Raw genomic sequence first — 15716 nt, 5'->3', positions numbered from 1 at the left:
TTATTAAACTAAATTTTTGCCTAGATTGAGCTTCGAATTTTGATGGAGGTCTTTGGTTAGGTGTTATGGCAAAAACATCCTTACACGGTTATAAAAAGCATTAAAATTAGTGATCCTCCCCCATTCAAAACTCTTTTCTACGAAATCTAAAGAACACCTACCTCAATTTGGACATCATTAAAAAAGTTTTCAGCCAGACCAACTTCGATAAGGTTATGAAGTAATCTGGTTAACTACACCTTTGGAACTTTTGGTTACAGAAGTAAGTTCAAGTTAACCAGTGAGAAAACTACTTGGTAAAAGTTAACCCTTCAATGGTGACTCCTTTTCTCCACTATTAATTTTTCTCTCTCTCCCCCTCCCCTCTCCCTCTCTCTCTCTTTTAGAGCATACAATAATCCAATTTCTATCCTCTCCTAAGCACGTATATACAGTCTATCCACTATCTCCTAGAATAGTCCCTGGCCCACGACGAAGGTCCAACCGGCTCTCTCTCTCTCTCTCTCTCTCTCTCTCTCTCTCTCTCTCTCTCTCTCTCTCTCTCTCTCTCTCTCTTTTAGAGCATACAATAATCCAATTTCTATCCTCTCCTAAGCTCGTATATACAGTCTATCCACTATCTCCTAGAATAGTCCCTGGCCCACGACGAAGATCCAACCGGCATTATTGAAAATACTAATTCGTTTTATGATCGACACCTTTCTATTCCACTTCTAATGAGTCCACCACAAACATGGCTCTATGACTGTCATTATAAATTATGCCTAGTCCTCCGACTGGCTAGAATAGCCCTACCCGTACCTAGCTACAAACTACCTATAAAGTAGACAGAGGACGAGCTACATCAGCTAGCTAGAATAGCTAGTCCCGTTATATTTTACTGTTCTTAGTTCTTCAATAAGATTGTGAAATAGAGTAAATTGAAATAATACCTCAATAGTGAATAGGTATTTATCTAATACCTATGAGGAATTGGCATACTATGATAGGTAACTTTTGAAGAAAAAACGTAGAAAAATCTTCAAATGATCCTCATTAAAAATAAATGTGTCAATAATTAATAAATTCACCTGTTTGCGAAGACGAGTCCTGTAGTTACAAATACTAATTCGTTTTATGATCGACACCTTTCTATTCCACTTCTAATGAGTCCACCACAAACATGGCTCTATGACTGTCATTATAAATCCTCCGAATTATTCATCACCACATCACCTGGCTAGAATAGCCCTACCCGTACCTAGCTACAAACTACCTATAAAGTAGACAGAGGACAAACCGCAACCATTTCGGCCTCAAAATGATACTCGAAGTTCCGACCGGTGTGGGACGAGAAAGGGGGTGTGGACACGAGGGTGGGGGAGTGGAGAGGGAGGGGTGAAATTTCTATGGAGGGAAGGAGGGACAAGTTTGTATGGAGGGGAGAAGATCTGATGGAGGGACTGAGGTACAATCCAGGGAGGAATTGGGCGGGAAGAGGAGGAAGAAGTTTGCATGGAGGGGGGAAGGAAATTGGAGGGACTGAGGTACAATTCAGGGAGGGAGGGAAAGGAATTGAGGGGCACTGAAGACCAATGAAAGGAGGGAAGGTGATTCAGGAGAGGGAGCAGATCTGATGGAGGGGGAACTGAGGTACAATCCAGGGCGAAAATGGGCGGGAGGGAAAGGAATGGGGCGGTGGACTCCAATGAAAGGAGGGGAAATAAAGGAAAGGGCAGAGGGAAATTAAAGGAAAGGGTAGGGGGGATTGGAAAAGTTTGGACTATTTTATAACATTGTTAAAACTGACCGCAGAACGACGGAAAGCGAGTTGTTTCAAATGGGTTTAGCAGATTTTGATAGAGAGCGAATACTGTGTAGGAAGAGGAATAGTGAGAGGTAGATGAGAGGGAGGAGAAAAAGGAAGGTGTTTCAAATGGGTTTAGCAGATTTTGATAGAGAGCGGATACTGTGTAGGAAGAGGAATAGTGAGAGGTAGATGAGAGGGAGGAGAAAGAGGAAGGGAGAGCGAGAGAGAAACTCAGAGAGAGAGAAGGAGGTAGGGTGAGAGAGGGAGGAGGGGGAAAGAAGAGAAATATGAGAGGGAGAGACTATTTTATAACACTGTTAAAACTGACCGCAGAACGACGGAAAGCGAGTTGTTTCAAATGGGTTTAGCAGATTTTGATAGAGAGCGGATACTGTGTAGGAAGAGGAATAGTGAGAGGTAGATGAGAGGGAGGAGAAAAAGGAAGGGAGAGCGAGAGAGAAAAACTCAGAGAGAGAGAGGGAGGAGGGGGAAAGAAGAGAGATATGAGAGGGAGAAGAAGGAAGCTTACTTTTACTGCGACCAAATTTTTCACTTCTATTAGCTTCGTGCCCTAACGCCTATCAATGGCATTCTATTTCTCAAATTCTGTCAGAAATTCCTCTTATACCTTGGTGATTCTATCATGTCTGACACCTTATCTACCCAGTATGGGGGTCAGTAAATAATTATTTCAGAGGTAAGAACATGATGATAGTGTAGAGGAGGAGGAAAAGGATGAGAAGGAAGGAGGAGAATGAGGGGCGGAGGAAAGGAGGGGGAGGGAGAGATATTAGAAAGTACTAGCTATTTTGACGATCACTTGTCAGCAATTTCGAATCATCCGATCTCAACCTAATAAATCAATCGAAAAAAATGCCCGAAACACGAATTATTATTATTATTTATTTTCATTTTTTGTAGTCTCCTGTTGAACGCAATTATATGAATGCCTGACATCTTCTTACTTATGCAATGTGCAACACATTTGTGGTAATTTTGACACATCCACTAAATTTCCCTCTGCTGGGGAAAAAATTGGCGAGTCACATATTGCCTCTAATGATCAAGACTTGATGTATTTCACACTCCGTATTTCTTATTATGAAAATAATCTTATTAGACTTTTTTCGCATTTTGAAGTCAGTTTGTTTATATTGGTAAGTGGTTAGTTGGGGTGGAACAAAAATAATAGAAGACCGAATACCTATAATACGGAAGTTGGCACTAGATATACGAGTATTGTAGTTCCTCTCCTAATTATACTGTAGGCAATGTATTAGACTCGCTGTAATACCTACTTACCTACCACTTGCGTAGGTATTACTGTTATGACTATCTTTGGGGTGGATAGAAACACATCATATGCCTTCTGATAAAATTCATTTGCAAACAGTAGTTCCTCTCCTAATTATACTGTAGGCAATGTATTAGACTCGCTGTAATACCTACTTACCTACCACTTGCGTAGGTATTACTGTTATTAATATCTTTGGGGCATATAGGAACACATCATATGCCTTCTGATAAAATTCATTTGCAAACATAGAAAAAGAGGAAGAAGAAGAGTCGTTCCTCTCCATAATACACAAAACAACAAAGAAAACTTTTCAAAGAATAACCAACAACAGAATAAAACTTAATTAAGTTTGTGCAATAAAAAAGATGGGGGTAGGAAATATACATATTTCCATACAAGGCACTCTATCACCCAACCATGCAGGAAAGGTAAATTGCAAACAGTAAAGACCTATGGTAAAGTCTGTTCTTGGAACCTCTAGGATTTCCCCTAACCTATCTTTCTTCTCTCTTCAATTTCTGGACAGAAGACCTGTGCTGTTATAGGTCCCTCCATCAACCTCTTACAAAAAGGGAGAAAAATATATCTTGCCCTTTGGGATCAAATAATTCGAACAAAATGTAATTGTGTACTTATGGAAACTTGTATTGAAGCAATGAGATTATAGGCACTGCTAGGATTACGCGTACATCATACGGAACAAAAAAGGATAATAATAAAATTAATTCAAATTTGAATCTCTAACGCCATATTTTCTAAACAAGAAGACGAGAACGCGAGGAGAAAAATGAATCCAATAAAAAGAAGGAGAAAGTTGAAAGATATTACAAGGAAATTAATAATATTACCAACAGAAAAGGAAAGAAACATACAAAGTAGAAGGGGTTGATGTAAGGAAAGAAGATGAGAGAGGGAGCAAGGAAAACAGGGGAGAGGCGAAATTCTAAGGAGTAGTAGAGAAAAGGAGAGGAAGCTAAGGAGAAAGTATCATAAAGAAAGGAGTATGGAGTATAGGGAATATTTTTTGACGAAAAGGAGACAAGATTGTACGAGTAGGTAAGGAAAAAGAAAGGATATTGAAGGAGAGGACACGAAGAATAAAAAGAAAAGTAAAATGAGGAAAGTAAAAAAGCGAAGGAAAGACAGAGATATTATTGTTTACGAAAAAGAATATGCAAGAATACAATAACATGGACAGAAAAAAAGGGAATGAAAGAGAATAAAAGGATGTAAGAAAACAGGAACGATTGAGATAATGTAGAAGAGAATTTAGGGAGGAACATAACGTAAGGGAAAGAAAGCAAGGAGAGCCGGTAAAAACGGGAAGGGGAAAGAGAAGGGGAAGACAGACAGGGAAAGAGGGTAGGGAACATTTGAGACGAAATGAAGAGGATATTACATAAATAAATTGTATTTTTCTCTTTTTCTTTCAATTTTCCTTTAAATCGAAGGAACATGTAAACAGGTCTTACAGTGTGTAACAGAAAGTACAGGAAAACTTCATTACCAATTACCTACAGAGTACAGATCCTGTCGAGATAAACTTGTGGCGATTTTCATGACAAAATAATTTATTACCCCCTGTAAAATTTCGAAGGGAGAAGAATGTGAGGGAAAAAATCTCTCTCAAAATTTCCCTCCAAGGTATATCAGCACAGAATCAAAACAAGTACCTCTGTCAGGGGAAGCCAGTGTAGGGTAAAAATAAGGTAGGACCATCAAGGTGGCTATTGTTTGCCAGAAGGCTACTCGCAGTTAGAGTGTTCCAACTTCTATATAATTCTAAAACCAAAATCAGTTCCCGAAATATATGTATTTTGACGCAAATTAATAAAAATAAAATGAAATTAGAAATGAAAAGCCCAGCCCAAGTTAGCTTGCAGCTTAGCGCGTCTGCCTTGTAAGCGCTAGGTCGCGGGTTCAATGCCCGTCTGGGGCGAATTTTAAAGTCGAAAAACATTGAGAGCTATCCCTTCACAACCTCTAAACATCTTCTCCAACATTCTAGAAGTGTGAAACATTGAATGTTTCACTTCAAATTCATGTGATGAGAAGTACAGGATTACTGTGCTTCATATCACCGTGAAGTCACCTACGTATTCTCGAGATCCAAAATGTCAGTGAAACTTACAACAATGTGAAACAATGAAGAAGGAGAGAGAGAGAGAGAGAGAGAGAGAGAGAGAGAGAGAGAGAGAAGAAAAAAGGATAAACAAAAAGCAAGAAGAAGAAGTAGAAGAAGAAGGAGTAGGAAAAGAAGAAGAAGGAGGAGAAGAAGAATAGGGAGTAGGAAAAGAAGAAGAAGGGAAAGAAGAAGAAGGAAAGAAGGAAGAAGAAGGAAAAGGAAAAGAAGAAGAAGCAGAAGGAGGAGGAGAAAAAGAGAGAGAAAGAGAGAAAAAAGGAGAGCGTTCCCTATAATTATAAACCAAGGGATGATGAGGGAGGGGGGATTGGAATCAGGTTCGGACTGAAAAGTTCTCCTGTGTAATTATCCTCTTCAGTGGAAGTATAAACATTTATAGAGCTTTATTTTATACAATACAATATTATTGTTGCAACCGTTTAATTTTGGGCCACATTATTTGCTTGTCAAAAGAAACATTTTTGTCAGGAAACTACCTAAGTACCTATATCTTATAACGAGTTTGCTAAAATGTCTAACTTTAACCTTAGCAAATTGAATATTATTATTTAACAGATGGGATATCTTGGTATGAATTTAAACTTAACTTTCAACACAGTAGGGTAGGAGTAGATATGAAAATTAATCAACTTCAAAGGTAAGAAACACACTATTTTTATGTCACGTTAGCTCACGTGACGTACTACTGTATTTCTGCCTTTATATTCATTTGTGCTTAAGAAAAGGACATGAGAATGAAAGAGGTGCTTATGATGCTGACTAAAACTTTTGTCTGCTGAGCTGATGCAGTGGAGCAACATCTCAAATTCTATATTCTGTCCTTACGTTACAAAACAGAATAGCTACATATATCCTCATCATCCTCTTCTCCTATCCCTTCTACCTTACCCTTTCTCTTTTACTTCTGTCCTTACGTTACAAAACAGAATAGCTACATATATCCTCATCATCCTCTTCTCCTATCCCTTCTACCTTACCCTTTCTCTTTTAGAAACACATTTCAGTCACTGGAAGACATTCAGATTTTGGGTTTAAATTAAAAGGCCACATCCAGAAAATTCCACGTCCCAAGAGAGAGAAGATTATCATTCCGGAGTTGGATGTACGAGTAGATCCTCTTATTGTTAAGAAGAGGATCTAGATTCAAAGAATTAGGTTTTCAGGATAATACTCATTTTCCTCAAGTTCAGCTGAGGTTCTTACTTGATTAAAAAATAGTAATAATAATAAAGTAGAGATACAAAGCAACTAAGGTAAGTATGTACTACTAAAAAAAGATAGGTTAGGTACTAAAAAAAAAAAAAAAAAAAAAAAAAAAAAAAAAGGTAAGTATTTAATAATAAAAAAAAAAAGGTTAGGAAAAAAAAAAAAAAAAAAAAAAAAAACATGAAACCTAAGAACAACCTATAAATCGCATATCGAAATAATTGCATCATCTGGAATTCTGGACAAAGCCTGAAGATTTCCTCTTCATCGGTTGAAAATATTTTGAAATGAGATTACAATGGTATCTAACACACATTTTCATATTCCTGTTCCATATTCTGGACATGGAACCTTTATTTTACTTTTCGTTCAGACAGGAGGAAGCTCAATGAGGATTGAGGATGCGCTTTTGATGCCTTTGAAGTTGAAGTTTAAAGTGTTCCCTTTCTTTGAATAACCGAACTCATAAAAAATGATGCCTAATTAGTAATTATGTATTATTTTTCTTCATGTGAAATAAACAATAATGGGAACAGATTGCTAAAAGTAGGTAATACTTACCATGAAAATTTTCAATTTCTCCTGGACATGGAACCTTTATTTTACTTTTCGTTCAGACAGGAGGAAGCTCAATGAGGATTGAGGATGCGCTTTTGATGCCTTTGAAGTTTGAATAACTGAACTCATAAAAAATGATACCTAGGTAATTAGTAATTACCTATGTATTATTTTTCTTCAAGTGAAATAAACAATAATGGGAACAGATTGCTAAAAGTAGGTAATACTTACCATGAAATTTTTCAATTTCTACCGGCTCAAAGGTCATAGATAACCACCAGTCCACCAGATACATACCAGGAAATGTAGAGAATTTCCACCAGACTGGAAATCTAGGATATTTCAGCAATGAGTACGTCATCATTATTCGAAGATTGCACAATTTTTTTTATACAGGGAGGATTGTGCATTGGTCGCTGGCATTACGTAGTTGGTAGCTGAACGGGAAGTTGAGAACATCCTGACTTGCCAGCTGTTCCGGTGTGTACTCGTGAGGATATTTCAAGTCTCTATAGCTAAATGACATCCTAGAAAAAAAGACAAGGTGACAAATTAAATAACCTTAGTAGTTGCAAGGGTTGCCCCTTTAAAAAAAAGTGCCAGTGTTTGAGAACATTATTCGAACCCTCTACCCCCGGTATATAACGCTTCATTACCTACCTCCTGCAATAGGAGGAAATCCTTCATTTCGCATTCTCCGTGTTCTTCGTTTTATCTCTATTACCTTCCCCACCGTGGTCAGGTATTATCTTCTCTCTAATATCTCCACGTGACTATTATCTTATGAAAGAAATCAAAATCAAACTACACACACCATTACGTTATGGAAACCTTAATATTCTGACCTTCCAGTTTCAGGTAAAGTGGTAAATTACTACCTATGTACCAACTTCGACATAGGTACTTGAGAATATTTTACATAAACTTCGTCACACAAATAGAACTTGCATAACTTTGGGAACGAAAGAAGTTACCATAAGCATGGTGGTAGAAAAAAGGCGGTCGGTAAACACAAGTTTAAACGATATCTCACTTTTCTTGGAGCAAATTATTTTCTTTTGATTTTATTCCTCCTTAGGTAAATATTATAAAACCTACACTGAAAGCTTCTGGTGCTTTCTGAAACGACGGCCACATTACCTACCACACCTACATGATTTTAATTAAAAAGCTCTCAGCAAATAAACAAAATACAAGTGTTGTGAAAATTAAAACACCTCCCAAGAAAACTTTTCTTTTTTTCAAATTGTACTTTTTTCCTAGATTTATGATCATGTTTTCCATTTGTTTTTATTTTCCGCAGCTTTAAAAATTTATTTTGGTGCCATAAATATTTTTCTCAAGGAAATATAGGTATGTAGAAGAAGACTTTAAGACCATCTTATAATTAACAATCGTAGTCTTATCCCTGACTGGGGTACCTAAAGATTTTATTATTAGGTTTTTTTTTTTTTTTTTAGGTGAAAATCAGAATTAAAGACCATCACACACAAAAAGTAATTTATGAGTGCTGAGAGTTGCATAAAAACTGTAAAAATTTCAGAATACAATTTATATGACCGCCTATTATTAACGTGGTTATGCAATGTGCACTTTACAATCCGAAAATATAAAATACCCATTTCCTTGTCCGCGTAGCGAACACGCGAAGCCCCCGGGGGGTGGAGGGGGGCGAAGCCCCCCTCCCGAGCATCTTAAATATATACAGCCCCTTGTGTAACTGACTGACTCACTCACTCACTGACTCACTTACTCATACTAATTCTAACCCACTTCTAGATGAGCTAGGACGATGCGGTTTTCACCATTGGATTCCTTATTTTTTGTAGGTACTGGGAAAAATCGGAAAATCCCGAAATTCCAAACCGTTCCCGAGATATTGACGTTTTTTAGTCCCCCCATAAGAAATACACGGGGAACACGCTTTGAGGCCAGCAAAACTTTTCCTACGTTTAATGTTTTCTTTCGATTTTAGTTTTCATCAGCTTTCATTTCTTTGAAACAAAATTCAGGAACGATATAAGGTGTCAGGGGCGAAACCAAGGGACCACGAAACTTGACCACATTATAAATTATGTGCAACCCCACGTACCGTATGCGTGCCTGTGCAAAACCCCCTCTGTTTATAGGAGAAACGAACAATAAATAATTAATGAAATCCCAAATCTCGAAGAGGAAGACAGGATAGGAGAAGGAGAAAGCCAGCCGTTCCGAGAACGAACATTATCCGTCCAGGATAAAAATCCGCCCCGGGTTTGAATCGAACCCGCGGTCTAGCACTTTTTAATAACTGAAAAGGAAGAGAGAAAGGTTAACGGATGAAAATAGGGAGGAGAGAGAAGGGAAGTGTTAGAAGGTAGCGCGCCGGCCTTGTAAACGCTAGGTCGAGGGTTTCATTCCCACAAAGGGTGAAATTTATCCTGCACAAATAAAGTTTGTTCTTGGAACGGCTATTTTTCTCCTATCATGCCCTTCTTTTCTCTTAGATTTCGGGACGACAAGACTTAAAGTTCCCTCTAAATCAAACCTAAAAAAAATCATTACTGGTATAGCTCGCTATACTGTAGTAATAGAAAGTAAAAAAAAAATTCTAAGTCCCAAGCCTGAGCCGCCTACGGCGGCCGAATTTTTGGTCGATAATTTCCTATCTTAAAATACTCCCCGTGTAATAAGGAATCATATAAAGTATGAAAAACCCCTTCAACAATAACTACGTGCTCTTGTAGAAAATAATTATTGTACCCAATATCAAGAAATTAGTACCGTGCATTGTACGGTATTTCTGTTAGGTACCCTTTAATTTAAACTTTAAACAATTTCAAACTGAGAAAAAATACTTGCAAAAAATAGGTACATGATTTAAGGTAGGTACACTAGATTTTTTTTTATCAGATAATGCTCGCGCCTGGAAAGGCTCCACGCCCCCCGGTCGGGATCGGGAACCCCTGCTCTACGACAAACCGTTCTTGAGATATTTTGTATACCACCTTTTCCCATTTAAACCTGTAGTACATACGTGCGTACGTACATGATGATGATGATCTAGGTATCCGTCGTGGCCGACGATTCCTGCTCCTCCAATACTCTTCTACAGATGGCGTTTCTCTGGTGACTGCGAAGTCCAGCAAGTGATCTGCATTAGAATCCGTGAGGGTGCCTCCCAATGGAGGATGAGACGTATGTGCGTATGTGTATGTACGTATGTGCGTACGTACATACACACATACGTACAGACCATGGGCTAAAAACCACTTTTTTGACATCAGGGGATCCCAAAACCGATATTTCCAACCATTTCCCGATTTTGAAAATTTGGACCGATTGCAATACTTTCATTACTAGTAGGTATAGCTCGCTATACTGTAGTAATAGAAAGTAAAAAAAAAAGTTTGCTGGGTTGCGGATGAGTACAAGATGACATGACGTTACCCCACAGCATATACCTACATATCTCGCCAGGTCTGCGTGAACTTGGAACTCAGTAAATCATAATTTCCTTTTTTTTGGCCAGTAAGCTCTTGACAATGAAAAAAATATAGTTTTCAACAAATTTCACTTCCATAGATTCAGTAGCTGTTCAACCTTCAGAGGTGATTCATCGATTAGAAGGAAGCGCTTTGAAATTTAGCAGCTTTAATTTTTCTTCACCTGCTTCAGCTTTGAGCTGGATTGAGTACTTACCTATAATAGAGTGGTAGTATTCTATTGGTATACATTTTTTTTTTATCTTCACCGGCTTCGATTTACCTATAATAGAGTGATTCGACTTGACTTCGACTTACCTAATATAGAGTGGTATTATTCAATTGTTTTGTTTTTTTTTACACATAGTTAGGTAGCTTTCGATTATTGTATTGACTGTATATCCACAACAATCTAAGAGTATTGTCTTTGGATATACAGCTCAACAATCTTGAAGTTAAGTTAGGGTTTTTTCCTCCCTTCAAGTTTTTTTTTACATAGGTATTTATACAGTTAGGTAACTTTCGATTATTGCATTGACTGTATATCCACAACGATCTAAGAGTATTGTCTTTGGATATTCAGCTCAACAATCTCGAAGTTAAGTTAGGGTTTTTTTTACATAGGTATTTATACAGTTAGGTAACTTTCGATTATTGCATTGACTGTATATCCACAACGATCTAAGAGTATTGTCTTTGGATATTCAGCTCAACAATCTCGAAGTTAAGTTAGGGGTGGTTATTTATAAGTTAGGTGTTGTTTGTTTTTTTACCTTACAAGTTAGGTGTTGTCTGTTTTTACCTTATAAGTCAGGTGTTGTTTTTGTTATTTGTTTACCTTACAAGTTAGGTGTTGTTTTTGTTAATCTTATAAGTTAGGTGTTGTTTTTGTTATTTGTTTACCTTAGAAGTTAGGTGTTGTTTTTTTTTTTTCCTTAGAAGTTAGGTGTTATTTTTTTACCTTATAAATAGGTGTTATTTTTTTACTCTAGAAGTTAAGGGTCGTTTGTTTTTTTCTTTCTTTTTTTTTTTTTCAACCTCCCCTAACCTTATAGTCAGGTTAGGTGTTCTTTACCTTACAAGTTAGGTGTTCTTGTTCGTTTTTTCTTGGAAAGTTTAGACCTAGTTAGGTAACTCTTGAGTATTGCCTTGGCTGTATATCCACAACAACCTCAGAGTTTTGTCCTTGGATTTACAGTCCAACGACCTCAGAGTTTAGCTAGGGGTTTTTTTTCTCCCTTAGAAAGTTTAGACCTAGTTAGGTAACTCTCGATATTGCCTTGGCTGTATATCCACAACAACCTCAGAGTTTTGTCCTTGGATTTACAGTCCAACGATCTCGGAGTGTAGCTAGGTTTTCTTTTCTCTCCCTTTGACAAGTATTTAATTAAAGAACTTTTGCTTAATATCTAGTGGATACCTAACGGTGACAACCAAACTAGATATTACTGTCTTGCACTTGTACCGATCTTAGGGAAATAAATCCGGACTTGTTTCGGTCGTTACTTTATTTTTGACATTTACATCTCAATATTATTGACAATGGATTTCATCTGTGTAGCCGCCGGATCTTTTCACCAGGGCAACGCGAACATTTTTGGAGAATCTTCCAATAAGCAATGTGTGCTTAATGCCTCGGTTGCCCTAGCTTGGAGGAGTGTAGGAGGGGAGTTCGGCACCGCATCAATTGATGCGATACTCTACACGGGTGATAGTTTGTATCGGACCGTGAGGACTGCCCGTGAGGAGGGAATATTGATATACTTGGAACCCGAGGAAGTCCCCCGGAATATTAATATTCTCGGGGAGGATGTCACGATCCTCGACATATTGAATGTCCATAATGCTCTTTGGCCGAGGACTTCAGCTGACGTTGGAAGGAGCGTCCAGGAGTTGGGTGAAACTTTGGAAGCCCTCATGGCTGAAGAGCGTAGGGACATCGGGTTCCTCTTCACGGGACAGTGCGTCACCGTCTCTTTTTGGCGTGAGGGAGGATTGTTTTACGTGTTTGACTCTCATGCAGTCAATGAGAGACGGCGGCATGACTTCGAGTGTGAGGAGAGGAATTTAGCTCGCATGTTTAAATGCGATTCCATCTTCATACTCGCACGGATCCTGCTTCTGAATGCCGCACTGGATGGCCGTGTCAGGCAGTATTCTATACACCAGTTGGCCTTTGGCCGCCCCGCAACCTCGAGTACTGCGCGGCTTGCACCTGTTGTCGTGGAATCTGAGGTTGTTGATTCCATCTCTGTTGATTCCCAAGACGAGACTGACAGTAAGAGGAGACGGGGAAGGCCAAAGAAGGTCAAACGCGGTCGTCCGAACGCTCTAGAAAACACGCGGGCTGAACAAGTGAGAACAGCCAAAAAAAAGTACACGCAAAATCACCCGGACGTTAATAGAGCCGCGGTCCGACGGTATACTCAGCGAAATCCTGATGTTCATAGAGAATCCGTCCGACGGTACACTCAGGAGAACCCTGACGTGAATAGGGAATCCGTCCGACGGTATACTCAGGAGAACCCTGACGTGAATAGGGAATCTGTCCGACGGTATACTCAGGAGAACCCTGACGTGAATAGGGAATCCGTCCGACGGTATACTCAGGAGAACCCTGACGTGAATAGGGAATCCGTCCGACGGTATACTGAGACGAAGGCTCTAGAAAACACGCGGGCTGAACAAGTGAGAACAGCCAAAAAAAAGTACACGCAAAATCACCCGGACGTTAATAGAGCCGCAGTCCGACGGTATACTCAGCAAAATCCTGATGTTCATAGAGAATCCGTCCGACGGTATACTCAGGAGAACCCTGACGTGAATAGGGAATCCGTCCGACGGTATACTCAGAAGAACCCTGACGTGAACAGGGAATCCGTCCGACGGTATACTCAGAAGAACCCTGACGTGAATAGGGAATCCGTCCGACGGTATACTGAGGAGAACCCTGAAGTTCATAGGGCCAGCGTCAGTCGCTATGATCGCCAACATCCTGCTGAACGAGCAGAGAGAGTCCAACGGTTTAGAGTCAATAATCCGACGTTGGTCCAAATGAGACACCTCCCCAAGGCTTCAGCCCGTCTGATTGTAGAACATGGTCCTATGGCATACTGGGATGAATCCCTACTTACCAACGTTGCACCTTACAAGCTGCAGAAGCCTGGTCTTGGGGCCGCTGACATATATCGGTGCGTACATTGTGGAGCACGACTCTACGAGGAAGAGAAGGAAAGGAAGAAGTGGTGTTGTGGGGAAGGAGCCTACAATGTTCAACGTCTAGCTCCTCTGGAAGCATCCTTCTATCATAACCGACAGTTCCTCGACCGAGCTCGAGCATACAATGATATGTTCTCCTTCTGCGCCCTTGAGGTGTCTGGTGGATATCGTCATCCCAGTGGTCTGGCTTTCTTCAAGATTGAGGGCAGGATGTACCATCAAGTTCACGCTCTGAACGCTCCTGGTCAGAGGTTTACCACCAGAGGAGGAGTTGCTCAGTTTGTAAATCGATGCCGCCTGTACATTGATGACGGAGAGGAACGGCGTAACTTGGCCGCTGGTCGTTCTCTTGATCCGAGAGTGATAGATTCCATCTCAAACTTCCTGCTCGAGAAGAATCCTTTCGTGCCTGAATTCCGGATGCTGAGTCGCGAGCCATCTGTCAGTGCTCACCTTGAATTCGAAGTGACAAGCAGAGCCACTCACGGTCCTGTGCTTGGTGACAGACAGACGGGAGTCGAAGTCCATGCTGTTCTAAGTACCGAGGAAACGGTGAGCGATCCCAGACGGCTCAGCGTTTGGAATGTGGGCTCCGGGCAACCGACCACTATCGATCTCTTCAGCCCTCTCATGGAGCCGTTCCAATATCCCCTGCTGTACCCTGAAGGCACCCCTGGTTGGTACATTAACCGGTTGGACAACAATGGGCGAAAACTTTCGCAGTTTAACTATGCCCGGTGTCTTCTGTTGTCGGAACCTCGCTTCTCTCATCTTGGTAGACTTTCACAAGCCTGGCAGGTTGAGATGTTTGCGAGGTTTGAGGAAGAGCGGCTTCGCTTCATCAAGAGAGTCCAATTAGGTGGCCTTGGTGGACTGCGAATGGGTCCTTTGGACGAACTGGTACAACCAGGGCAAGGCAGACAGGTACAAGGGGATATTGCTCACGACGAAACCATCCAAGGTGAGGGTGGAGCGCAGCCTGGGAAGATCTACCTCCCTAGTTCTTTTACCGGTGGGCCCAGATATATGAAAGTGCATTATGAGAATGCAATGGGTCTGGTAACTCGTAAAGGTCCGCCCACCTATTTCTTGACATTCACATACAGTGCTCAGTGGGAGGAGCACAAGGCGGCTTGCACCGATGGCTGTGGACGTGTCGACCCTGCGTCAGCTTGCAGGATTTTCAAGATTAAGCTTCAAGAGCTGATCCGAGATCTACGTACGGGTGCTATGTTTGGTCGTCAGAGTTACATTGTCTACGTCATTGAGATGCAGATGCGAGGCCTGCCACATGCTCACATCGTGTTCAAGATCGAAGGGGACGGTCCTGTTCAGGGGCCCGAGATCGACTCGGTCATCTGGGCAGTCATTCCCTCTCCAGACTTGGCTGACGGCAGACTCAGGAAATTAGTGCTACAGCACATGATCCACGGTCCTTGTGGCACGGATTACCGCACGGACTTCTTGTGCTGGGACTCACAAAAAGGATACTGCACCAAGTTCTTCCCCAAGCCAGCATCTCCTACCACTCACGTTGAGAGGGGATTCGTCCAATACCGAAGAGATTACGATAACAAGGGCCTTGTAAGCGCCAGGAACAGGAATATTGAGGTGCACGATGGGTGGGTTGTGCCATATAATCCAGCACTTCTTCTCAAATATGAAGCTCATATCAACCTCGAGCTTGCTTCCACCCGCCGTGTGATCAAGTATCTCTTCAAGTACCTTATGAAAGGAGGGTCCCTGCAGAACGTTACCGTCACTCCCCTTGGACAACAGGACGACGAGGTACAGCAATACGTCACGAAGAGAATGATTGGTGCGAGCGATGCCTGCTGGCGACTACTGGACTTTGGACTGTCCAAGTCAGAACCGACAGTGGAATGCCTCCCCGTTCATCTGGAGGGAAAACAAACAGTCATGTTTCGACCGGGGCAGCTTGATAACGCAGTTCAGCAGTCAACTTCAAAGCTGATTATGTATTTCCAGAGGCCAATTGACTCTATCTTGGACGACGTGACATATCCATCGTTCTATTAA

The 15716-nt window shown here is 40.7% G+C and overlaps 1 protein-coding gene across 1 annotated transcript; it reads left to right on the top strand.

Moving 5' to 3' along the window:
• Positions 1–11999: 11999 nt before the first annotated feature.
• Positions 12000–15716, top strand: LOC103513466. The gene has a single exon (XM_008478299.1). It carries the CDS (start codon positions 12000–12002, stop codon positions 15714–15716), a length of 3717 nt encoding a protein of 1238 aa, XP_008476521.1.

The sequence above is a fragment of the Diaphorina citri genome, unplaced genomic scaffold, assembly GCF_000475195.1.
Source record: "Diaphorina citri unplaced genomic scaffold, Diaci psyllid genome assembly version 1.1 scaffold974, whole genome shotgun sequence".
Lineage (NCBI taxonomy): Eukaryota > Metazoa > Arthropoda > Insecta > Hemiptera > Psyllidae > Diaphorina > Diaphorina citri.
Note: the sequence above shows the minus strand (reverse complement) of the source record. Positions and strands in the feature narration are given on the sequence as shown.